The sequence below is a fragment of the Panthera onca genome, chromosome C2 (genome assembly GCF_046562875.1).
Source record: "Panthera onca isolate mPanOnc1 chromosome C2, mPanOnc1 haplotype 2, whole genome shotgun sequence".
In the NCBI taxonomy this organism is placed as follows: Eukaryota; Metazoa; Chordata; class Mammalia; order Carnivora; family Felidae; genus Panthera; species Panthera onca.
The window spans coordinates 133,004,791-133,029,548 of NC_138347.1; the positions used below are offsets into that span (position 1 = coordinate 133,004,791).

At 37.3% G+C, this 24,758-nt stretch overlaps 1 protein-coding gene across 10 annotated transcripts in view; it reads right to left on the reverse strand.

Moving 5' to 3' along the window:
• Positions 1-1,961: 1,961 nt before the first annotated feature.
• ANKRD28 (ankyrin repeat domain 28) overlaps positions 1,962-24,758 on the reverse strand; it is a 198,187-nt gene continuing 175,390 nt past the window's right edge. For 8 of the 10 annotated variants that reach the window (XM_060638621.3, XM_060638618.3, XM_060638619.3 and 5 more), the window contains 10 exons: positions 22,409-22,496; positions 22,060-22,177; positions 21,272-21,491; positions 15,368-15,455; positions 15,196-15,279; positions 14,435-14,580; positions 13,749-13,831; positions 13,184-13,266; positions 12,030-12,121; positions 1,962-5,223 (listed from right to left, as the gene is read on the reverse strand). In XM_060638621.3, the coding sequence (XP_060494604.1) occupies positions 4,937-5,223; positions 12,030-12,121; positions 13,184-13,266; positions 13,749-13,831; positions 14,435-14,580; positions 15,196-15,279; positions 15,368-15,455; positions 21,272-21,491; positions 22,060-22,177; positions 22,409-22,496 (1,289 nt within the window). In that variant the 3' untranslated portion in view covers positions 1,962-4,936. Of the gene's footprint in view, positions 5,224-7,678; positions 8,160-12,029; positions 12,122-13,183; positions 13,267-13,748; positions 13,832-14,434; positions 14,581-15,195; positions 15,280-15,367; positions 15,456-21,271; positions 21,492-22,059; positions 22,178-22,408; positions 22,497-24,758 lie in introns of those variants that run through there. The other 2 variants (XR_013549862.2, XM_060638620.3) reach the window with 2 other exon arrangements.

Here is a 24,758-nt window from a genome sequence, read left to right on the forward strand (position 1 = left end):
TCACTTAGCCAAGCTTTACTTTCTATCTTCCATTAGACTGGGCTCTGGTTTGAAAGGGATGGTCACAGTTAAGATCCAAAAGGGGACTGGTACTACATTCTTCTGGAGTTTTAGGTAGGCAAAGAGTTGACTTCACCACCTCTGGAAAAGGGCAAATCCAACACCTAACCAATCAGTTCTGCACTGTCAAAAACTTTACAATTCAAAATAAAGTCTTGCTACCCAGTTTTATATGTGAACCACCTACACCACCAGAAGGGGGACCACAAGAAAGGAAGGAGCCAGAAAACAAAAGACTACCAAGAATGCCCATGGACAAATTGCAAACAATGACAGACTGGTTGACTCATCAGTTCAGGGCTAAGTGAATTGTGGGAACTGAACTCAAACTATCCCTCCCCAGTGGGCAGAGCCAAATGGCCCCATCCCACTGAGGCTGGGTTGGCCATGTGACTTGCTCTGGCCAGTGGAGTATTAGCACATGTGACGCACGCAGAAGCATAAACTGTGTTTGTGTGATTAGGCTTGCCTTCTTGTGCTTTTGTCATTGTCACTGAGAACTTCTGGACAACTTCTGCAGTCTAGTCCAAGTCCGAAGAACACAGATGGAGCAGACCCGAGCTCAAATCATGGCAAGTAGTCAAGCTCAGCCAGATCTCCAGCTTGAAGCAGTAACCCAGCCAAGCCTGTCAGCCAACCTGCAAAAGCATGAGTGAGAACGATTATTTTAAGTTGAGCAGATTTGGGGCAGCAATAGCAACTGAAACCTAAGTACGTATCATTCTCTTAGACTCATCGCAAGGGCAAATCTTGTTCCCTTTTCCTTCACTGCAACATGCCCAGAACCTAGCAGTTTCTGTACAGAGCAGATGTTCAAAAAACATCTGTTGTGGTCACATTTATGTTTCTTCTAAAACTGGGGACGGAGGAGAATAACACTGAAAGGAACTTACATAATTGAGTTGTCAGGAATGTGGTCCAACTTGAAAATCACCAATTTCAGCAAAGACCAGAAAGCACGTTAGAGATCATTAGTTGGATAAGAGCACAGACAATGGAAATGACTGCTGGGATTTAAATTTAGGCTTCAGGAATTACTGGCCAGGCAATCTTGGGGAAAAGTCACTTCACCTCTCTGCCTCATTCCTCACCTGTTGAATGATACTATTAATAGTACCTACCTCATAGGATAGTTCGTGGATTAAGAGATGTACTTCAGTTTCTTACAACCTCGCCTCGTACATGACAAACACTGTACAGGCATTTTGACTTATCATTACCAGCATAAGATGATTTTGAGCAAGGTTATTAAAGTCCTTTTTGCCTGCTCCTCCAGTCACCTATTTATATCTATTTGTTCTCACTTTTGTAGCTCATCTCCGTGCATGTGTATAATTAGCTCTTTTGTAGGTCTGCACGGTCTTTTTGTGCTCTGGAGTGCTAAGTGCTAACACCTATTCCATCCTCTCCCTTTCACCAGCCATTTTACAAACTACTGATTTTGCTCTTCTCACCTAGGCTAATATTTGCCCCTCTCGACCTGCCCAAAATATAGCTGTTCCTCCATGTCCAGTCTCAAGGTCATCTCCCCCAGAAAGCCTGTTTTGATCTTCCTTTTGTTCTCTGACCTCCCCTAGCAGTTCATCTCAATTATACTTTTGTCCTTTCTATTTTCAGGTATATGTCTTTCCATGATGAGATGAGAACTCCTAGAGGATACCACCATGCTTTCTAGGTTCTTTCTGCCCATCCCCACCCTCAAGTATATGGCAGGCAAGCAATAAATATTTGTTGAGTGAATATTTGAAAAACCCCATTAGGCTCATCTAAATTCTAAAACAGCTTTTGTGAGAAGTCAAGTTTTTAAAGAAGGGTAAAAACTAGTCTGAATACTAATTAGCCATCAAAAGATAAAGAAGTTTGAAAAAAAAAGTTTGCATGTAAAAATGAAAGACACTTGATTTATTGCATTAAAAAACTTTATTTCGTTTAAAAGGTCCAATATAAGCCAAATTAAACCCCAAATTGACAGCTACACTTAGAGATCTCCTGAACTAAATGGCACTGTTTGAGATGAGTGTCTTGTTAAAGGAAGTCATTTGCTATTACCACCATTTCCCCCAAAGTAGTTCTAGAGCAGAAGCTGGTTTTACTATAATACACATCAGATATTTCAGATGTCATCTTCCATGCAGAAGTTAAAAAAGCAAACAGGCTCTTCTATTCTGTATGAGGATAAAAACCACTTCAGAGCAGGGCCTGAATGCTTTTAACATACAAGGTGTAACTGTAAAGGAACTTACTGTGGCCCTGTGTTCATTCACTGAAGCTGTCCATGTATGTACTCCAACCATACTAGTGCTGCTCAAATACTATTTGGACCAGTAGCTTGGGATTTCCCCTCATTAGGTTCAGACCAAAGAAGTGGCTGATCAGTTGGGGACAGACTATCACAAAATGCGACCACAAAGCAAGGAAACAGATTTCCTAGTGGGCAAGCAATTGAAATAACCACCTCACAAACAATTTCAGCAGTGGCATCATTTACATAAAGTGATGCAAGACCTAAGTTTTGGTGTGTGTGAGGAGAAATTAAAAACAGCTTGTTACTTTATAGCTACACCTTGGATTTCATTAGATGGGTAAATCTAACAGTGTGTTTCATGAGTCCTTCTGGAAATCACTTCAGCAGGTAAGTCAAACAGCCTGTAAAAGAGAAGACATGGCAGAGGGCGTAAGATTCATCCTTCCAACGTTCTCAGCGTTCTCTTGGAGGACAGACCCGGGCACAAGGACAGAAGTTACCGGGAGGGAGGCTTCAACTCCATCTAAGGAAGACCTTTCTAACAGTTAGAGCTGCTCAACAACTGAATGGACTGCTTGGTGAGGTAGAGTCACTGGAAGTGTTCAAGGTGGAAAGATCACCCTTGTAGAAGGGACTCCTGCATTTTGTTAAGAGGTTAGACTGGATGAACCTCAGGTCTCTTTCAATTCTGAGATTCTAGAAAATTCCCTCAGGGAATTCAGAAGAGAATTCCTAAAAGGAAAGAGAAAGCACACATATGTATACTTTTAGAATCCTCTTGAGTTTTTTTTCATTTTTTTCAAAAGGTACAATAGAAAATGTAGTCCACTGTCTTTAAAATGCATATTCACCTTCCTACCACTAACAATTAGGAAGGGTCCATTATGACTTCTTTATATTATAAAGAAAAGATGGAGGATTACATTTATAATTTCTGTAAATATTTTAGAAAAAAAATGCTTAAAATCTAGTAGTCAATGCCCTAGAAACTTTATAGATTTTTAGGTAATATGCACAGATACAAATACATTATTCATTAAATACAACTCACATCTGTGTTTTATTATACTCTAAAATATACAGGTATCTTGATGTACTGAAAGAGTGCAAGTAAATACAGTATTCAAGCAGTCACTATTTCTATGTACATGCTCATTAATTCTTCAAAAACCCCACAAAATTATCAAATAGATCAAAATACTGTTCTGTGTTTTCACACTTTATATTCAGAAAAACCAGCTGATAATTTACAATGTCATAAAGTTTCCAGTTGCACAATACAAAAAGGATAAAATGAAATTGGGTATCATTCTGTGAAAATTTCTGGAACTTCACCCAGATCTGTAACACCCCTTACATACGTGAAATCACTCTTACTGGGAAAGTGACAGTTACAGTAAAAGCAGAACCATATAAATGGTTATTTAAAAACCTAAACATCAGCCTTTCTGTTATTTGAAAGGCAGTCTTCCAATTCGACAGGCAACTGCTTCCTTCCCCAAGTAGTAGCATGTTTAAATCTGAATAGGACCCAATACAGAAATGCCTTCCAAGAGACCCGATGATGTTAACATATCAATAACAAGGGATTTTCTTTTGATTATTCACCAAACAGTGAAAACAAAAATCCCCCAATCCATTGTGGAGGCACAAAAGTAACATAAGAGACAAAGCTGTACCATCCAAAGTAGTGAGGTTGAAAACTCCATTTCCCAGGACCATATAGCTGCAATAGGGTGAAAATAATCTACTTTTTTGATTTCACGAAATTTTCTTCTTCTAAGAAATTCTTTACATTTTGAAACAAAAATAGTTCAATTTTAAACCTAAACCATTCAAAAGTGGGCAACAACAGCCCGACTCCAATCTATCTCATGTCAATATCACCAGTATTTTCACCCTGACTGCACTCAGTCAGCTGGTTTTTAATTCTAATATTATAAAAGTTGGAATTTTTAAATTTTTATGTAAAAGAAAAAATGTAAAAATACATCTGCTTTCTCTCATGGTTTAATACAGTATTCGAAGGCTTTCAGATGTTTTCTTAAAAAAAAATCAACGTTTAAAACCAAATCTCAGCTTCATTTTCAGAAATATTAAAGTTTGGTTTAGATAATGTCTCATTTCACCTATTCCAGTTTCCACAAAATGGCATTCTATTAAAAAACTTTTAAGTTACTTGGTCCTTTGGCAATTTGCTGTGCACATAATGCCTACTATACCAAACTTTTATTGCCCTTAAATTTAGTTGTAGTTTTATTGGTAAATTTTTAATCTAGTGTCCTTATCTCTTCTTTTAGAATAGTGTTGCTTGTGTAAGCAGATTAGGGTGCACAGTGTCCCAAATTATTCCTGGCACTGCAAAACCAAATTAAACAACTCCACAAAGTAACTTGACATCAAAGTGTTTTTCTCTGGTCAAGTCTATTTCAAGATTCTAGAAGTTCCTTTTGCAAAACTTGCCTTTAAAACTCTTCTTCCTAATGTATCACATTTCTCATACTTGCTCACTCTGTGATCTCTCCTTTTAGGTTGAATTTGTACGTGAGTAAGAAAGTGCCTTTTTCCTGAAAAAGCACAATCTGAAGCGTTAGCGTCAGAACTCCTCACTTAGACCTCTGGCTCAGCCTCTTAGTAGGTCTCGGAATCAGAGTCATTGAGCTCGTCCACATCGGTGTATAAGTACTCCTGTTCCCCGCCAATGTTGTTGAAACTGCAATAGGAGCTAGGTTCATTCCTCATGATGGGCAAGGCTTCAAAGCTGACTGTTTTTGAGGTGTTGGTATAACGGTTAATGGCATTGAATGTCAGGGATGATAAAGGGCTACTTGATGAGACAGGCATCATGGTGGCCAAAATGAGAGCCAGGCAATCAGCCACATCCTTATTGGGAGCACAGGCCAAAGCTGGGGTATAGCCTAGAATTAAAGATAAAATTTAAATAATTAGACATCCTGAGACCCACTGCATGGATATAAGGAAATAAGCTCAAATGGCCTTCAATTTCAGACATGTTTTAAATTACCTGGTTTATAATGAACTGTTTGTTTAAAACGATTTAGAAAATTTCCACTCAGTAGAAAAGAGAAAAGTCATAGAAATCTAGTATGAGAGGAGACCTTAGTTATGTTACAGAAGAGGAAAGAAACTGAGGCCCGGAGATGGTGATTGCTTCAAGATCCCAAAACTTAAACCATATCCACCTGAGTTCACAGAAGATACTGAGCTAGAATTTAAAAACAAAAACAAAAACAAAAACAAAAACAAAAACAAGAACACCTCAGACTGATAAAGCTTCCTTCAGAATGCCGGAAGAATCTTAATCATTAATTTATAGTTACTTAAGAGTTTACATGCTGAGAAATCTAAAAGTGTACACATTCATGAATGAGGCACTGAGCAGGTGCCCAAAGATGTGTATTGAATGAAAGACAGTTGGCTATCGATCAACTTTTTGGTAAACTTTATTATTATTATTTTTAATGTATTTATTTTGAGAGAGAGAGAAAATCCCAAGCAGACCCTATGCTGTCAGTGTGGAGCCCTACCTAGGGCTTGAACCCATGAACTGAGATCATGACCTAAGTCAAAACCAAGAAGTTGGATGTTTAGCTGACTGAGCTAACCAGGCGCCCCAAAACAGGTAAACTTTAAAAACTCCTAAGCCAAAACAAATGTTTTGCTTTCAACTGTTTCTTTCGTTAGAAGACTGACTAAGCTTAGCCTTAAGGCACTGCAAAGTATCAACAAACTGAGTAAGTAAACATTTGGTACCCCGGCTGGTACAAGACCCTGAGGATGAAGTGAAAGAGAAGATGGGGAGAGCACACAATATGATGCTCAGTTTAGATCACCCCATATGGAACTTTAGCAGCAAATGTCTTGAAGTTTTAATATACAGCTTCATTTTTGTTGCACATTTGGACACAGTTTTCCCTATTACTATATACACTCATGTTTTAGCTCTCATACTCATATATGTACAAGCTGACCCTTGAACAATGTGGTGGGAAGCTAGGGGCATTGACCCCTGCATAGTTGAAAATCTGTAACTTTTTAAAAAAATTTTGAGAGAGAGCAAGAACACGAGGGAGGGGAAGAGAGAGGGAGAGAGAGAATTCCAAGCAGGCTCTGCGCTGTCAATGCAGAGCCTGACGCGGGGCTGGGAACTCATGAACTGTGAGATCATGACCTGAGCCGAAATCAAGAGTTGGACACTTAACCAACTGAGCCACCCATGTACCCCAAAAATTTGTGTGTAACTTTTGACATCCCAAAACGTAACTCTGAATAGTCTACCGTTGACTGGAAGCCTTACCAATAACACATAACAGTTAATCAACACATATTTTGTATGTTATATGTACTATAAACTGTATTCTTATAAGAAAGTAAGCTAGAGAAAAAAATCCTAAGAAAATACATTTATAGTACTGTAAAAAATCCATGTTATTAAATGACATGTGGTTCAAACCTATGTTGTTCAAGGGCCAGCTGTATATATTTTGTAAACTCGTATTTGTTTTTTTATTTTTTTATTTAAAAAAATTTTTTTTAACATTTATTCACTTTTGAGAGACAGAGAGAGACAGAGCACAAGCGGGGGAGGGGCAGAAAGAGAGGGAGACGCAGGATGAGAAGCAGGCTCCAGGCTCTGAGCTGTCAGCACAGAGCCCGATACGGGGCTTGAACTCACGAGCTGTGAGATCATGACCTGAGCCGAAGTCAGACGCCTAACCGACTGAGCCACCCAGGCACCCCTTGTATTTGTTTTTTAAATAGCTAAATGATTTATAAAAAAACATTCATGTAACCACCATCCAGATTAAGAAAGAATATTCTCAGCATACCAGGAGACCCCATGTTCCTTACTAATCACTACCCTTCTTCTTTTTCACAAAGGTAACCACTATCCTGATTTGGTAATAAACACCTGATGTGGTAATAAATACCTGATGTAGTAATAAACATGGCTATGCTTTCCTTTCTAGTTGTATTCATAAACACTATAGTTTAGACTTTTTTTGAACTCAATATAAATGGAATCACACAGTATATATAAGTTTATACCTTGATTCTTTTGCTTAACATTATGTCTGTGAGATTTATCCATGGTATTGTATATAGTATATACCATTTTCACTGTTATACATTCCACTATTGTGATTATACCATGGTTTAGTTATCCATTCTAACTACCGGCATTTGGTGGTTTCCAGATCTCCTATATATTTTTATCCATGCTGTATTAGCCTTCAGAAAAAAAAAGTTGTTTTTTCCCCTTCATAAATCTTCCCTTTGTCAAGGGCTGAAGGGAACAGCTGGTGCCCCTACAAGCTTGGCAGGAGTGACTGAAGCGTGTGCATTTTCAAATTTAAAAAAAAAAAAAAAAAAATTTTTTTTTAAATACTTATTTATTTTTGAGAGAGACAGAGTGTGAGCGGGGGAGGGGCAGAGAGAGAGGGAGACACAGTATCCAAAGCAGGCTCCAGGCTCTGAGCTGTCAGCACGGAGCCTGATGCGGGGTTTGAACCACAAACTATAAGATTATGACCTGAGTCAAAGTCGGAAGCTTAACTGACTAAGCCACCCAGGCACCCCACATGTGCATTTTTAAATTAAACCCTGTTTACTCAAAATGTGTAGGAGAGTACTTCAATGCCCATACTTCTTTCAAGGGCTCTGCTGAAAGTCTGAAGGTACCTATTGTATTGTAGTCAGAGTGACCCATTAGATAGGCCATGATCCCTTGGATGAGTAGGGATTGGGGGAGAAGAGCATCTCAGGAGTGTTTTATAGCTGGAATATGATGAAAACCAGGCTCCTCTCATCTGCATGGAGTTGATATGGTCAGCTAAAGAGAAAAGTAAGAGAAGTAAACTGCCTGAGGACGAGGGTCTAATTTATCCCATGCAAGTATAAAACATTGCGCTTCCTCCAGAAAATCCATGGAAATATATTGCTATGACATATCAACTTTGGACCATGATTACTATTTCACATTGCAAAGTGTGTTAGAAGATACCCAGGTGGTCATAGGTGACCTTCATTATTATGTTATATTATCCCCTGTATTTCTTTATAAGGAAAAAATATATATAAAATCTTCAAAATGATCAACAAAGATTTGAATGTTAGCTATTGATTCAGAGTCTCACAATGTGGCCAAACATATACGGTTAGCATTTTAGGCTCCTCATTTTAAACTATATATAGTAGCTATATTTCCAGAAATGTAATTTACTGATAATGAAAATTTATTTTAAAGCTATGTAAGTCTGGGGTGCCTGGGTGGCTCAGTCGGTTGAGCATCCGACTTTGGCTCAGGTCGTGATCTCATGCCTTGTGGGTTCGTGCCCTGCATCGGGCTCTGTGCTGACAGCTCAGAGCCTGGAGCCTGCTTCGGATTCTGTGTCCCTGTCTTGCTCTGCTCCTCTCCTGTTTGTGCTCTGTCTCTCTCTGTCTCTGTCTCTCTCAAGAATAAATTAACATAAAGGAAAAAAAAAGCTATGTAGGTCTGAATTTATAGGTGAGAGCATTCACTTCTTTGGATTTCATGACCACATACACTTATGATTCCCACATCTCTATGTCCAATCTAGATCTTGCTTTTGGGCTCCAGATCCCTATGTCCCATTATCCACTTGGGAGTCTAGCTCTAGCTCTTCCTCCTACTTTCTAATCTTAAACAACAGCACTTCCATCTACACAGCACTCGAAGGTAGGTGGTGTGAGACCTCTTCCCTCACACAGTCCCTGTGAGTCCCATCATAAGATCTCTAGAAACAGTTAAATTTTTTCATCTCCAGTGCTTCTACCATAATTCTGGTCACTACCTTATCTCAACTATAAATGTTAATTTGTTTTCCCATTCTAATCTAGCAGACTAACTGCTAATTTCCTAATGCACAGATCCTTTTTGCCACTTGATCTAAGAGACTCTGGTGTACTCCAATAGTTGGTGTCTTCTGTTAGATTTTTAAACATGTCACTCTCTCCCTACTTTTTTTACTTGTCCTTTGGATTTTGGCTTATAAGTTGCTTTTTGGGGATGCCTTTCCTGATCCTGCAAGAGTCTAAAGATTCTCTTAAGTGTTTGCATTGCATTTTAAGTTTATTCCAAACGAACCACTTCCAGGGCACTCTAACAGCCTGTTTATACTCCATTCAAGGAAGTAGACGGTCTTATTCTACATCGTTATCTTCAGAATTGAGTACAGTGCCTGGCACAATCACTCACCCAACAAATAATCACTATATCCAGGCACGCACCTCAGCACTCAGAATATAACAACGAATGCAAATGATATAGATTCCCTGTCCCCATGGAGCTTATCTTATGTTCATTCTAGTGGGGAGACACACAGTCAACATAATAAAAAAGTAAGTCATATACAATATATTAGAAGATAAGCTCTATGGAAAAAAGGAAGAGGAAAGAATAGAGCATGTTAACCAGGACTAAGCATGCTATGGTAGCTGTCTATAGCAGGTTGCAGTACAGATGGGGTTCAGGATAGGCTTCAATGAGAAGATAAAACTTGAGTAAAGATTTGAAACAGGTGAGGGACTTAGTCAAAGACTGAGTGGGGACAGAGTGTTCCAGGCAGAGAAAATAGCCAGAACAAAGATCACAATGCGTGTACATTCCTGAGTGTACAGAGGGGCTGGCATGGCAGAATGGAGTGAGAGAAGGAAGAGCAGGAGATGAGGTCAGAGAGATAATATGGCCACGGACTAGTCATGTAGGGCCTTGTAGATCATTATAAGTGAAGACTCTCACATATTTTAAAAGGATCCAGGCCAGGGTGGTAAGAATAGAAGAGAAAAAAGTGGGCCTTTTTTGGAGGTAGATCAATAGTATATGAAGGACACTACACTAGGTGAGAGAGAGAGAAGTCAAGGATGACTCCAGGTTTTTGTCCTGAGCATCTATAAGGATGAGAATTGTCATCGACTAAGATCAGGTGGCTGTGGGGAGAAGGGGCTTGGCAGGGAAAAGGAGATCAGTTAACTTCTGAGCAGGTTAGGCTTGAGCTGTTTATTAGACATCCATACAGTACTGTCAATTAGGCAGCTGGATCTGCAAATGGATCATATCTCCACAGAGATTATGAGAGGTCTGGGCTACAGATACAAATCCAGAAATTCTCAGCATGTAGGTAGTATCCAGAACCAAATGACTGGAGGTAGATAGGGAAAGGAAAAAGAACCAAGGACTGAGTCCTAGAGCCCTCCAATATTAAGAAACTGGGCACAAGAGGGAGAAACTCCACAAAAGAAATTGAGAAGGAGTAGCTAGTAACATACGACAAACCCCAAGGAAGTATGAAGTCCTGAAAGCCAAGTAAAGAAGAGTTTTAAGAAAAAAGTATATACCTGAAATTAACATTAATATTGCATGTTAGTTATGCCTCAATATAAAATAAAATAAAAAATTAAAAATTTTGGTTCCACTGAATCTGGTTATTTAATCCAACCATCAAAATACCAAATTACAAACCCTCACCTGGTTATTAATTCAAGGAACCATGTATTTGTGGATGAAGGCAGACTGTGTTCACCTAAAGAAGGATACTATAATCTTTTTTTTTTTTTAATTTTTTTTTTTTTAACGTTTATTTATTTTTGAGACAGAGAGAGAGACAGAGCATGAACGGGGGAGGGGCAGAGAGAGAGAGAGAGAGAGAGAGAGAGAGAGAAACAGAATCCGAAGCAGAATTCAGGCTCTGACCTGTCAGCACAGAGCCCAATGCGGGGCTCAAACCCACAAACCATGAGATCAAGACCTGAGCCAAAGTCAGACACTAAACTGAGCCACCCAGGCACCCCTGTAATCTCCCTCTTACCCTGACCTAAAGTAATCTGTACCTATTTATCCATGTAACTGTGTGCAGTATAAAGGGAAATATGGAGACTCTTTGGATTATTTGCCACAGACACTTGCTATGGCAGATTGCAACCTTCACATCCCCAGTTAGTCCCTTATTCCTGTCTATTTTTAATTCCCTATTAAAACCCTTATTCCTATAAAAAAAAAGAAAAGAAAAAGAGAAAGGCATAATCAGTTATGCCAAACTCTGATGTCACTGGTGATCTTGAGACAGTTTACCGGTGTGGTAGGGGCAAAGGTCTGACCGGAGGGCCCATAGGAGAGAATGAAGGAGGAGAAGAAATGGGGATAGCAGAAAGCCAACACTTGAGTAATTCTGCTGCAAAGAGGAAGAGAAATATGGCAGTAGCTGCAGAAGTAAATTAAAGGAAGATTTTTTAAGATGAGGGAAATAATGTTTATATACTGATGGGAATAATCTAGGAAGACTCCTACAAAAGGTCCTTATTGCAGGACACAAAGTGAAGAATTGCTAAAGTGATAGTCTCAAGTAGGCAAAAGGGGATAGGATCTAATGAGTTAGTAGGAAGATTAACTTTAGGGCCTTGGTAAGTATTTGTTGACAGAACAAATTCTTTGAATACTAAGATGAACAAAGGTGGTAACACTAAACCAAAGTTAGTGAAATTCCGAAGTTCATCTGTTAGACAGACTTTTCTTATTTTTCTTGCCCTTATTCCTTTTGCCACAAAGTACTATTCAATATTAATTTCAGCTGTTCTCTGTGACCAATAAAAAATATCCACATTTACTTTACTTCAAATATGGATCAAAAGATAAGAGCTTCTAGTAAAATACAGTTTAAGGAAAGAAAATACAGAACCTACTTACCATTTTCATCTACTGCAAGCACACTTGCTCCTTTCCCCAAAAGTTCCTGAACCACCATCGTTAGCCCATTTCGGGCAGCAACATGCAGAGGTCTAGAGGAAAAAATGTATATGTGTACACACAAATAGGTACAAGGCCTTGCATGTGCATGCGCGCACATTCTCCCTCTCTCTCTCTCTCTTTCTCTCTCAATCCTGGTTGTTGAGGAGCACTTTTGCAAAGTTATGATGACCCAGAGATACAAAATTGAGGCACCCAGTCCTAACAGCAATAAAGATGGTAATGGGGGACAAAAAAATCAGCGTGCAGAGTACACTGTCAAATCTTGCCAATGTGCATAAGCACAACCCCGGGCCTCACCAGCAATTCACTTTTACCAATACCTCTTGTTTCCTTCTAAGACTCAATGTTTAAAAAGATTTTACTAACTAAACTGCATTCTTAAGTGGTTGTTTTGAGAAATGAAGTTGGCAAATGCATATAATAGAATATACAATAAAAGTCATAAATTGCAATAGCACAAATTCCAATAGGCTTTGAAAGTAATTTACAGGTTCCATGACTAGTTTCTAGAACCTCAAGAGATATGGCTGATATGTGAATGGGAACCAGTATTATGAATTTTTTGTTGTTGTTGTTGTTGTTTTTACCAAGACTCAAAGTAGAATAGCAAACAGAAATTAGAAGAGAAACATGGGAGATGTATGTCTAAGACTTAAGCAGTCACTTGAAAGATGGCTGCTCACATTAAGAACTTGATTCTTTCTGAAATCTCTCTAGTTTACAGACACATGTAAAGCTTTTACCTCATATACTGCTGGTGTCAAATAACATATCATTCCAGTTCATTTCCATAAAACACACAGAATAGTATTACTTTTCTTCATAAAATTATGGGTAATCAGATCAAGAAAAAAAAAATCCACAGTATTTTCCATTATAAAGTTTCAGTCCAAAAACTTTTAAAATGATAAGCCTTTTAATTGTGATGACTTTAGAAATGAATTTTGTCAATTATAAAAATGATACTCTACTTTTTAACTGCTTCTGTGACTGAGACTGATGCCAATAGTCCCATGTTAGAAAAAAAATAACTATTAATCATTTTTATAATTCTAGGTCACAAGGTTTATACCAGACGTGAAAATACTCACGTTTGCAAGGCTGCATTGGTTGCATTGATGAGGTTTCTATCTGTTATCTTTTCCAGTATTAACAAGGCACTAGTTTCATGACCCTAAAATTATGGCAAATAACTTTTAAAAACGTAGGTATCATTAAAGATAAATTTACAAATACAGTAAACCTCAACTCTAGTCCATACAATATGTACATCACCATATAAATGCCATGAATTTTCTTGGCTAATTATGCCTTAAATATTTGTCCAACATGTGTTGGTGGAGTAGGCTTAGGGCAGAGGACAAGAATATTTAAGATTGGAGAGATTAAAGGAAGATAATAATTACATTTAGGCTTATACTCCAAAACTTACTTGGCCCACTGGAGACTTTCATATATCAGGGTGACTAATACAATATTTTCTTTTTTTCTCAAGAAATTTGATGTCAGTCAGAGATATCATTACAGAGGTTAAAGAGGTTACAGATCATTACAGAGGTTCGATCTCTAGCTCTGTTCACTTTAGTGAAATGGAAAAATTTTAAATGCCATTGTTGATATTAACAATGAAAACATATCCTTAAAATGAGTACCTACCTTGCTGCAAGCCAAATGGAGGGCGGTGTTTTTACTGTTATCTTGTAAAGTCAGATCTGCACTAGCACTGCTAACCAGCATCTCTGGGAGGAAAATTGCATCAAATCTTATGTTTATGAATACATATCTTGGATTACTAATAAACTCACTATAGAGAAAGATACAAAGCAAAAATATCCCTCTAGTGAAAGTTTAAGGACAAGAAAAATACTGTAATATACAATGTACACACTACATGGTCACATTACTGTCTAAGGCACAGACACAACAGCAACTAACTGTGAGAGTTTAGTGCCCTGGATTCATATTCTCCAGTAACTCTACAAAGTAGGCCCCTGTTATTTTTCTCAACTTTAAAAATTAAAAAATTGAGGCATAAGGTCATTTAATTGGCAGAGCTAGGACTCACATGCAGTCCATCTAACTCCAGAGTCAGTGTCTTAACCTCTATTCTATACTGCCTTGCCACAGTGGACTGTTCAGTCAGTAAGGGCAAATGAAAACATTGTGGCCCTAGATAAAAATGTGGGCTGAAAGCCGGTTACTAAAGGTTTAAAGCTCAAGGGTGGGGAGAAAACTGGCAGATTCAATAGAATCAGAAGGTTTGAGATCCAAGTTTTCCATAAGTTAAACATACATAAGCAACATAGCATTATAATAATAAAAGCCTTAACCACTTTCTTTACCAACTGTATTTGTCTGTCCATTTTCTGCGGCCATCATGAGAGGTGTTTTCCCAGAAGAGTCCACAGAATTGACTTGAGCATTATGGCTGAGCAGCAGCTGTAAACACTCTACGTGGTCTGTGAAGGCGGCCGCATGGAGAGGGGTTCTGTAATGCAAAGAAATGGGAAGACTTCACTAAATCTGTAGGTTGTATACTCTCGAAAAAGTTATTCCTGAATTTATGATAAGCAATTTTCAAGGGTTTACATATTAGGCTATAAAATCATTGCGTGGATACAAATAGGTTTACTGGAGCTTACTAATTTCTAACAGAGTAATTTGTATTTCTGATAATGTAAAAGGCCCTTAATCTAATATAACATAAAACTGTTAAAAAAATTACATCATTAAAGAAATAAAGGAAATAAATCCTGACCAAGTATTGCCACCCATTGCAACCACTGGACTTTCCTTCAGTCTTTATTCCTATTTAGAAAGCTGCTAACTTTATTAACAATAACCTCTGGGTAATAAACATACCTTTAAAAAAAGAGAAATCTTTATATTTTAAAGTTTTAAAGAGGAAGACTGGCTAAAAATCATAATAAAAATAAGAAAGTCTTTTATAATGAGAACATAGTTAAGATTTTATAATTAATACTTGCAAATATAAAAATCAGCTTTTAGTTAATAAAGGGTTCTCTACAAATTCTTCCACACTAGTAGTTAAAATTTTTTCCTATTGCAAATCAAACTATTTCCTACACAGTGGAGTTCCTACCTTCCTTTTGAATCTGTGGCGCTCACGATGCTGGCACCTAATGTATCGATTAACATTTCAGCAGCACCTTCGTTGTCATTTATCCTGTGTAAGGTAGCACAGTGGTCACTCACAGCAATGGTGCACTTCGTAAATAGTTAAGAACAAATGTGATTCATCTGCCTTTACTTACACGGCACAATGCAAAGGACTGAAAGCATTTCCCTCCATTTTCTGGAAAACTTCCTGTTCTAAAAGGAGTTCTACACATGTCTCATGACCTAAATAAGTAAATGAGAATTGGATATTAAAATCCAAAAAAGATACTGAAGTGCCCACATATACACCCACACATCCCTAACACAGATAAGAAAAAACTTTACATGGATTTAAAATAACTAGAGTTCAATGAATATGTTAAACATCACATTTCTAGGAGTTTGAAATCCAAAGCACAACCTCAAGACCTGAAATTCAGAAGCTTCTTATAATTTTATAGCAGTTTATTAACTGCTATAAGCAGTAATAAACTGACACAACAAATGTTTGTTTTATGGGGAAAAAAATTAGTCTCATTATCTTTTTCATAGTAACTAGTTCCAGTCATTTTTAAAGTCATATTTCTATAGCATAATAGAACTTTAAAATTAACATATTTATACAGCATAATTAACTTCAAAATTTAAATATTTTCTGATTTTACTAATGAGCTAATGATAAAATCTCAAATACTACAGAAGTGTCTGGAGGGAAAAAGTACATGCCCCTATCCCTACCCCCAACTCCAGTTCCACTTTCTAGACTGTAATACTATTATCTTAACACTTCCAGAAAATTTCTAGGCATATACAACTACATGCACATAAACGTGCACTTCTTTTTAAAACTTTTATGTAAATTTTTAATTCTGCAACTTGTTTTTCACTTAATAAATTGTATACATCCTTCCAAAGTAGCATATAAAGAAATTGTATTCTTCAATGTTTAGAAAAACTTCACAGTATTAAAGTCTATCATAAATGATCTAATTTCTAATTATGTATTTTGACCGCTGGTTTGTTTTTGTTATAGGACCAACAATACTGTAAATGAAACATTCCAGTACTTAAAAAAAAAAAAAAACATTTTGTAGGACAATTTTGTAGGACAATTTCCTAGAAATGATACTGCTGGGCTGAAGGACAAGTATATGGATTACTGCTAGATTTCAGGCTCACACTTTTTAATAGCAACTTTGAAGACAAGGAAAAACCCAAACCTCAGATTTTCTTTACCCAATTTTCAAAGCAGGGTTTTAGTTTTAAAATACCCCAACTGCTGTACTAATTGCTGCCAATGAAAGGTTGCATCCTTTTTTATTTTAAAAAAATATTTATTTTTTTATTAAAAAAATTTTTTTAATATTTATTTATTTTTGAGAGAAAGAGACAGAGCATGAGGGGGAGAGGGACAGAGAGAGGGAGACACAGAATCCAAAGCAGGCTCCAGGCTCCGAGCTGTCAGCACAGAGCCTGACACAGGGCTCAAACTCACGAACCGTGAGATCATGACCTGAGCTGAAGTCAGACGCTCAACCAACTGAGCCACCCAGGTGCCCCAAAATATTTTTTTTATTTTTAAGTAATCTCTACATCCAATGTGGGGCTCGAACTCACAACCCCAAGATCAAGAGTTGCATGCTCTACCGACTGAGCCAGCCAGGCACCCAAGATCTTCCTTTATCTTATAACTGTTTTTAAAAAGTATGTTTTAGGAAATCTGTAGTTGTTCCATCTTCTGTCAGTTCTTTTCTCTAATCCAGGGATTCCCAACTGGAGCAATTTTGCCTTTCAGGAGACATTTAATCATGTTTAGAGACATTTTTGCTCACCACAACTGAGGATGGGGTAAAGGAGTGCATACAGTGGGAAAGAGGCTAGGGATGCTGCTAAACACCTTCAATCCACACGTTAGTCCCTCACAACAAAGAGTTATCTGGCCCACGATGCCAATAATGCTGAGGTTGAGAAGGCTTTTATTTAAGTTTAATTTTATTTAATTTAAATGTTTTACTTATTTTGAGAGAGAAAGAGAGAGAGAGAGAGCGAGCGAGCATGGGAGGGGCAGAGAGGAGGAGACAGAGAATCCCAAGCAGGCTCTCCACTGTCAGCCCAGAGCCTGACCTGGGGCTCAAACCCATGAATCGTGAGATCATGACCTGAGCTGAAACCAAGAGTGGGACACTTAACCCACTGAGCCACCCATTGGTGTCCCTATGTTTATTTTTGAGAGTGAGAGAGGGAGCATGAGTGGGGGAGGGGCAGAGAGTAAAGAAGAGAGAGAATCCCAAGCAGCAGTGCCTGCCACTGGGGGTGTGTGTGTTGGGGGGGGGGGGGGATCGTAGGGGGCTCAGTATCAGGAACTGTGAGATTCTGACCTGAGTCAAAATCAAGAGTCAGATGCTTAACTGACTGAGCCACCCAGGCACCCAGAGAAGCCTTGCTTTCATTCTCTCCAAATGTCAACTCATTACCAAGAAGTAGCCATGGAAATTTGTCCATTATAGATTTAAGGGTTTCCTATTTTCCTAGATAGCAGTTCTCAAGGTGTGGGTCTGGGGAACCTTGGGGTACCACTGATAACTAGTGTTCTGAACTAGCCTGTAAAGAAATTTGCCACTCTTCTAACTAAAATTCTTTTTTGTTTTGAAAAGAGGTTATTTTTTATAAAAATGTTATTTTATACTATGTTTTTATAATGTTATTTATATTATAAATATGTTTTTTATAAAATGTTATTTATATTAACATTTGATGGATTACTTTAATTAATATTCTTAAGTTTCTGTTCTCATTTCCAATATAGTAAATATTAATAGCTCTAACTCCCAGGTCCTGAGACTGAAAGGTTTGAGAATCACTCTCTGAGCAGACTGCATACTGCAAAGACAGAGTTCTGGGCTATGGATTATCTCCAGCAATGATATCAAGGTGAAAACTCATCACTTTGTGTCCTTGTTTATGGAAGGATGAGAAAACTGGTCTCTTCATGTTTCAGAGGGATATTCTGAAGATACATAGAGCTTCACAAAAATTTATAAATTTTTAAAAGCAACAAAAGGATAATATAAATACCCTTAAGAGTGTCCTGTGACTGAATGACTACATAAACTGGAAATCTGGAACTCTAAAACTTAGCATGTATAACCAATTCTTTTGTAATACTTTGTCATCATTCCATTTTAATTTTTAGACAAAGGTTGTTTTCTGGTCTACTGGAGTGCATCCAGTTTTGTTTTTAGCTATACAATAATTACTAGCGGAAGTAAAACCATTTTATATATTCTACTCTCAGAACACCAAACTATAAAATAGACTTTTGGCTATAAATATGGTATTAATTTTAGACTGTCTGTATGGTCTCTTATTGCATATAGCCAATACACATCTAATTCATTCCAGCTCAATTCAGAATCATCACAATTTTGCTACAGTCTGGAAATTAGACGCATCTGTTATGATCCTTAAATGGCAACCAGGCATGAAGCTCATGCAAAATTTTGTCTATTTTGTCTCTTGTACACAACATGTTTAGAGTCTGAATTCAGCAGTAATACAGCAGGAACTCACTTTAGGGAAACCATGTTCTTCATAAAGATCTGATAAGAAATGTACTAGATAGCAACTCTCCAAAGGATAGTTACAGCAGTGTATTCACCCTAAATACTCTGCCTGAGGACAGATAGCTTACTGTGTGATTTTTCCAATGGTTAATTCTGATATGTTTAAAAAAAAAAATCAAGCAATAAAAGTCTGCTTCAAAACACTTTCATTTCTTAAATAAAATTCACATCCATAAGGTGTATCCCTACTATATTAGATCGTTTTGGTTTTCCTCTACTTGCGAAGATGTCAAGTTACATCATAAAAACAAATTCCATTGGCAAAATACAGTATCTTTTTTGACTCTGGACTTCAGCCTGAATATTTGGCCACTTCACTCTACTCATTAAATACCAACTTTACTTAGTTAAAAGGGAAAAAGAGAATCTAAAATCCCAAAGGTTTTAATCTTCAACAAAACTGTTCTGGCTAGGGATCTGAGGCAGTAAAAATGAAACTGACTAAACTAAGCTTGTGAATTAGTAATACATTGAACTATTCAAGTTTTGATAGTACCATCAGTACTCAGAGATGATGGATGCCCAACAGTAATCACAGAACAATCCTTAAGAAGAGATCAAAACTTTCTCACAGCAAAAGATTAGAACTCTCAATTCTGGCACAAGGATTAATATGAGCATTCAAATACTGCATCTATAAAATACTTATGAAAACATTTAAACTATAATTTTGCAAGATTCAGGTTTCTCTTCTTTCACCATAACTCAATAACATTATTTGTCAAAATGGCTCCAGTAGGGGGTGCCTGGGTGGCTCAGTAGGTTAAACATCTGACTCTTGGTTTCAGCTCAGGTCATAATCTCACAGTTTGTGAGTTTGAGCCCCACATCAGGCTTTGTGCTGACAGTGCAGAGCCTGCTTGGGATTCTCTCTCTCTTTCTCTCTCTCTCTCCCTCCCTCCCTCCCTTGTTCTTTATCTCTCTCAAAATAAGTTAAAAACAAAACAAGAAAAAAACAAAAAACCTCAAAATGGCTCCAATGAAGAACCATGAAGCAGCACAGTACAGAAAGAGAGAAACCTAAACTCTCTCATAAAGCAGACAGCTGAATTTTAGAACAGATACTATACTTACTTTTTTAAGCACGTCAACATTTATATCAAGAGGCAATTTATATTTTCTTAACATTTTTTTTTTAAATTTTTTTTAACGTTTATTTATTTTTGAGACAGAGAGAGACAGAGCATGAGCGGGGGAGGGTCAGAGAGAGAGGGAGACACAGAATCGGAAGCAGGCTCCAGGCTCTGAGCTGTCAGCACAGAGCCCGACGCGGGGCTCGAACTCACGGACCGTGAGATCATGACCCGAGCCGAAGTCGGACGCTCAACCGACCAAGCCACCCAGGCGCCCCTATTTTCTTAACATTTTGAGGGAAAGTTGTTATGATTATGAACTAGTTTTTTCTAGGTATGCTCCTGACAACTAATAGTAATCTGAATGCTACAATGAAATTCAAAACAAATAAAAATCTTCTATCCCTGGCTAAGCCCAAAGCCCAAAATTTGACAGAACTGATGTCTGGAATGTATGTCATGTATCTTAGCATTTTATAACATGATCAAATCTGTGGCCCTACACAAGGCAAAAATCATTCTCTCTCAACATGCCTCATTACTTATTTTAGTGATATTTCATAAGCCAAACTCCATTTTGAACATTTATACCTTAAACATAGCTCTATACTTCTCTGAGTGAAGTGAGCTTACCCATAAAAGGAGTATCTGGCTGTGAGCCTCTAGGAAGCTAAAAGTATGTGTGTTCTAACTATGCAGCAAAGTTAACAATAGAAGTTTCTGAAGTTTCTACTTCTGTGATCTGCTAGAATTTTATTCCCTTAAAATGTTGAGCATACATGTTACTATTGACATAAGGATCTATGCAGCAAAGTTAACAATAGAAGTTTCTGAAGTTTCTACTTCTGTGATCTGCTAGAATTTTATTCCCTTAAAATGTTGAGCATACATGTTACTATTGACATAAGGATCTTATCTCACAATATGCTCTGAAAACATGCACAGATTTCAGTTCAGAATGTGATACAGTTTCATTTTCTCCACCTTTTTTTGCCTAACACAAGTGCACTTAGAAAGTAAAAGAACATAATCAAACTACAAGCATACTATACAAAAGACATCACACATGTTATAAAAGTATGTTAAAAATGCAAAATACCTGTTGAAGCAAAGATTTAGAAAAAATTCAGACTTAATGAAAGCTTATCTCAAAAGATCTTTGACAAACTAATGTCTTGGCTTTAGCATGACAAGGGATAGGAGTAAGCTAGAACTATGTAGTAGATGATGTCTATGCTTCCTACCGATCTTACACTTTGCCTTACAAATATTCATGAATATCAGAGTGCTATATACTAGAGTTTCTTGTCTCTACTTGGTGCATTAATGGTACTTAATGTAGATTTGCATGTGTATACTTAACCATTGTAGCAAGCCCAATGAAGTGCTGTATATCCATGATTGTCTGCTATGGCTGGATTTGCATCCACAGATGCTGCTGACTGCAAAAGGGCTCCAAGAACACCAATGTGTCCACAGGCAGCTGATAAGTGTATAGGTGTCCGGCCCCTGCTATCTCGAAATAAGCACTTAGCACCATGTTGAAGTAATGCATCTACACATTCTTCATGGCCTGTAACTGCCTGAAAGAAAAATTATTTGCAGGTAGTTGAATATGTCATCTTGGGTAACATGCCAATTTTTGCTAATTAAAAACTTTTGAAGTCCGTATTTCCCATATTCTACCATCAATCAAAGCATTTATCATTTTTTGAGTAATTCAATATTTTTATTGAAATTTGCCTAAAAGTTTATCTAAAGCATTAACTTTGTCAAAATACACATATTACAAAAAACAGGAACAAAGGAACTTATAAATCAGTGAAAACAAGGTAAAAATGTGAAAGGTTTCAAAGGTGAAAACGACAAAAATGTGTAAGAAAATAGTTGTGATGAGAAAAAGTAAAATTGACATTAATTCTACTTAAGGTCTTAGGTTTTTAAAATTTTGTTCCAACATTATTGTTTCCTGGATTAAGTTGTGTTTTACAGCTGTTTAAAATTCGCACTCAAAAACTGTAATACTAAAAGAAAGAGTAAAGACTATCTGGGAGAAATTTAATGAAGAAGAATAAACATAGCCTAGTTCAGTTTTAGGTAAAAGGAGATCCTAAGAAATTTTTGAAAGGCAATGGGAATATTTTTGCTTACCCCTCTATGCAATGCTGTCCTTCCCCATTTATCTTTGGCATCTACATTTGCTCCTTTGTTCAGCAGTGAGTAAACACAGTCCGTGTGCCCGTTGAGAACAGACAGCATCAGAGGAGTCCTGAGCAACAAGAGTAATAATAGGTTCAGTGTTACAACTTAAGACTACTCCATGAAAAACAAACTCCTGTTTTCTAAATATGCCTTTTTGTGATACAACTTCTAAAGTATACTTAAAGTGAGAAAACTGTATTTGTTGTTACTCAGTTACATAGTATGACAGACTTTTAGGGTTAAAAGTATGAAGATTAACACACATCTTAAAAATAATTTAAAAATTATTAAAACTTACTGTCCATTTCCATCTTGAATGTCGACTGCATTCTGTGGTTCTGCATTTCCTATTAGTAGCCGTAAGCACTCTGAATGACCATTTGTTGCTGTAAAGTGGTATTTTAAAATTTCAGTAATTACAATGATAAAATAGAAAATTTCTATCATAGAGCACATTTTCTGGATATAACTGTGGGATAGCTTCATTGAATTTAATAGTCTAAGAGAAAAATATATAGATACAAAGTTTTATATTGCCTTTGTTGGTGAAACTGACTACAGGTATCAATTCCTCATGGTTAATTATGGCCATAGCCATCCCTCACCATCTGCCCTGGTATTATAACGCTCGTTTTATCTGGTTTTCGTGGTGGCAATGTGGTCAAGGGAATGCCTTCAGCTAAGGGATGAAACCATGATTAGATCAAGTCCATCACAACTCTGTTCTCTGCCAATGACAGCTTCCAAGATAAGTGCTGATCCAGTTCTGACCACTGAGATGCTAAGTCTGAAGGCTTCTGGGAAATATTTTTATCCCTGATAATGACAAGTCCTCCTCCTTTTCCTGATTTTAGAGGTGATACCGTAAAGAAGCAGTAGCCATTCTGTGCCATGACTGCAAAGGCAAGAGAATAATAGAGAGTTCTGGTACCACTGCTGAGTCAGTCAATCCTGGAACTGACTCTACCTCTGAACATTTTATGTAAGAGGTTAAAACTTTTGTCACTTATGCCACCTTTTAGTTGGGTACTATGAGAATTCCAACTGATACATATACAATAAAAGAAAAAATGATCTCTCTAAAGAATGCATTTATATGTCCAAATACATAAAATGGGCAACGGTATAAAGTAGAAGTAACCAAAAGAAAATAATAAGCTTTTAAGGTAAATTAAATTCTCTGCAAAATTCAGGTCCTTCCCATAATATAATAAAATCTGAAGTTGAAAGAAATATGTAAGTCACGTAATGATGCAAAAAGGAATATCTGTCACTATTCTTCCTAATTAAAAGATGACAATATTTTTTAATGTTTATTTTTGAGAGAGCAAGCGCACGCGCACACGCGTTGGAGTGTAGGAGGGGGAGAGAGAAAGGGAGACAGAATCCAAAGCAGGCTCCAGGCTCTGAGCTGTCAACACAGAGCCTTACATGGGGCTCAAACTCACAGATCACGAAATCATGACCTGAGTCAAAGTCGGATGTTTAAAACAACTGAGCCACCCAAGCGCCTCGAAATGACAAATTAGTGAAAGCAAGCTAGGTGCCTAATATTCTATAGTAACTTCTAAAAGCTATATTAAATTCTAATAGCGATTAAGATTTGTGGTAACAACATCACTCCACATCTGTATGCTACACTCAGCCAGCAACTCTCATAGTAATCAATAACAGCTGTCACTGAAGCATCCCACCTGGGGATGTGTCGAGGAAATTGTTTGACCCACCATTTCTTTATTTTTTTAACTGCTATTTATTTATTTATTTGAGAGAGAATAGAATAGAATAGAATAGAATAGAATAGAATAGAATAGAATAGGAGTAGAATCTTAAGCAAGCTCCATGCTCAGCTCAGAACCCAATTTGGAGCTCGATCCCACAACCCTGGGATCATCACCTGAGCTGAAATCAAGAGTTGGATGTTCAACCAACTGAGCCACCCAGGTGTCCCAGCCCACCATTTCTTTAAGTGACTCGCTTGCACTCAGTACACAGCAGCTACTGAGGAGTTTTTGTGTTTTCTAAGTTCAGTATCTAAAATATCAAGCATAGTACCACTGTAGGAGAAAACTGGCTCACTTTCAGAAAAAAAATAAAAGATCACAGTGTTCTCTTCATGACTTATGAGTACAGTACTCCCTAGCAATCTCCTAATTTGAAAGACATGTGTAGAACCAAAGCTTGTGTTTACTGAATAGGTTGGCACCAACAGTAAACTGCAGCTGTTTCACTGGATAGAATTTATAGACTATATGACATTGGTTAGCTACTTCTGAGGGACTGGCTAGTGTCTTGGTTCAATATTTATCTATAAAGAGTGCAAACCACTCCATAAAAGCTTTAAATCAGCTCTTCAAATGATCTGTGCTTACGGCATAATTTTTCAAGTTGCTGAATGATATATAACTTCATTCTTTTTCAGAATAAGATAACAGAAAATGGCAGCATTTTTACTTAATTCTTACCATATAACAATATACACACATTTATAGGCGTTTTATTCCACTTAAAAATTTTTTGTTTTTGAGTCCTGCTTAAATATCTAACAGTTTCTGAAAGGCTGCTCTGGAGCAACAGAGGGTGTCACCTACCTACCTAGTCTTCAAAAAGACAAGTTTCCTAAAGGACTAGAAGTAAAGTTCAAAACC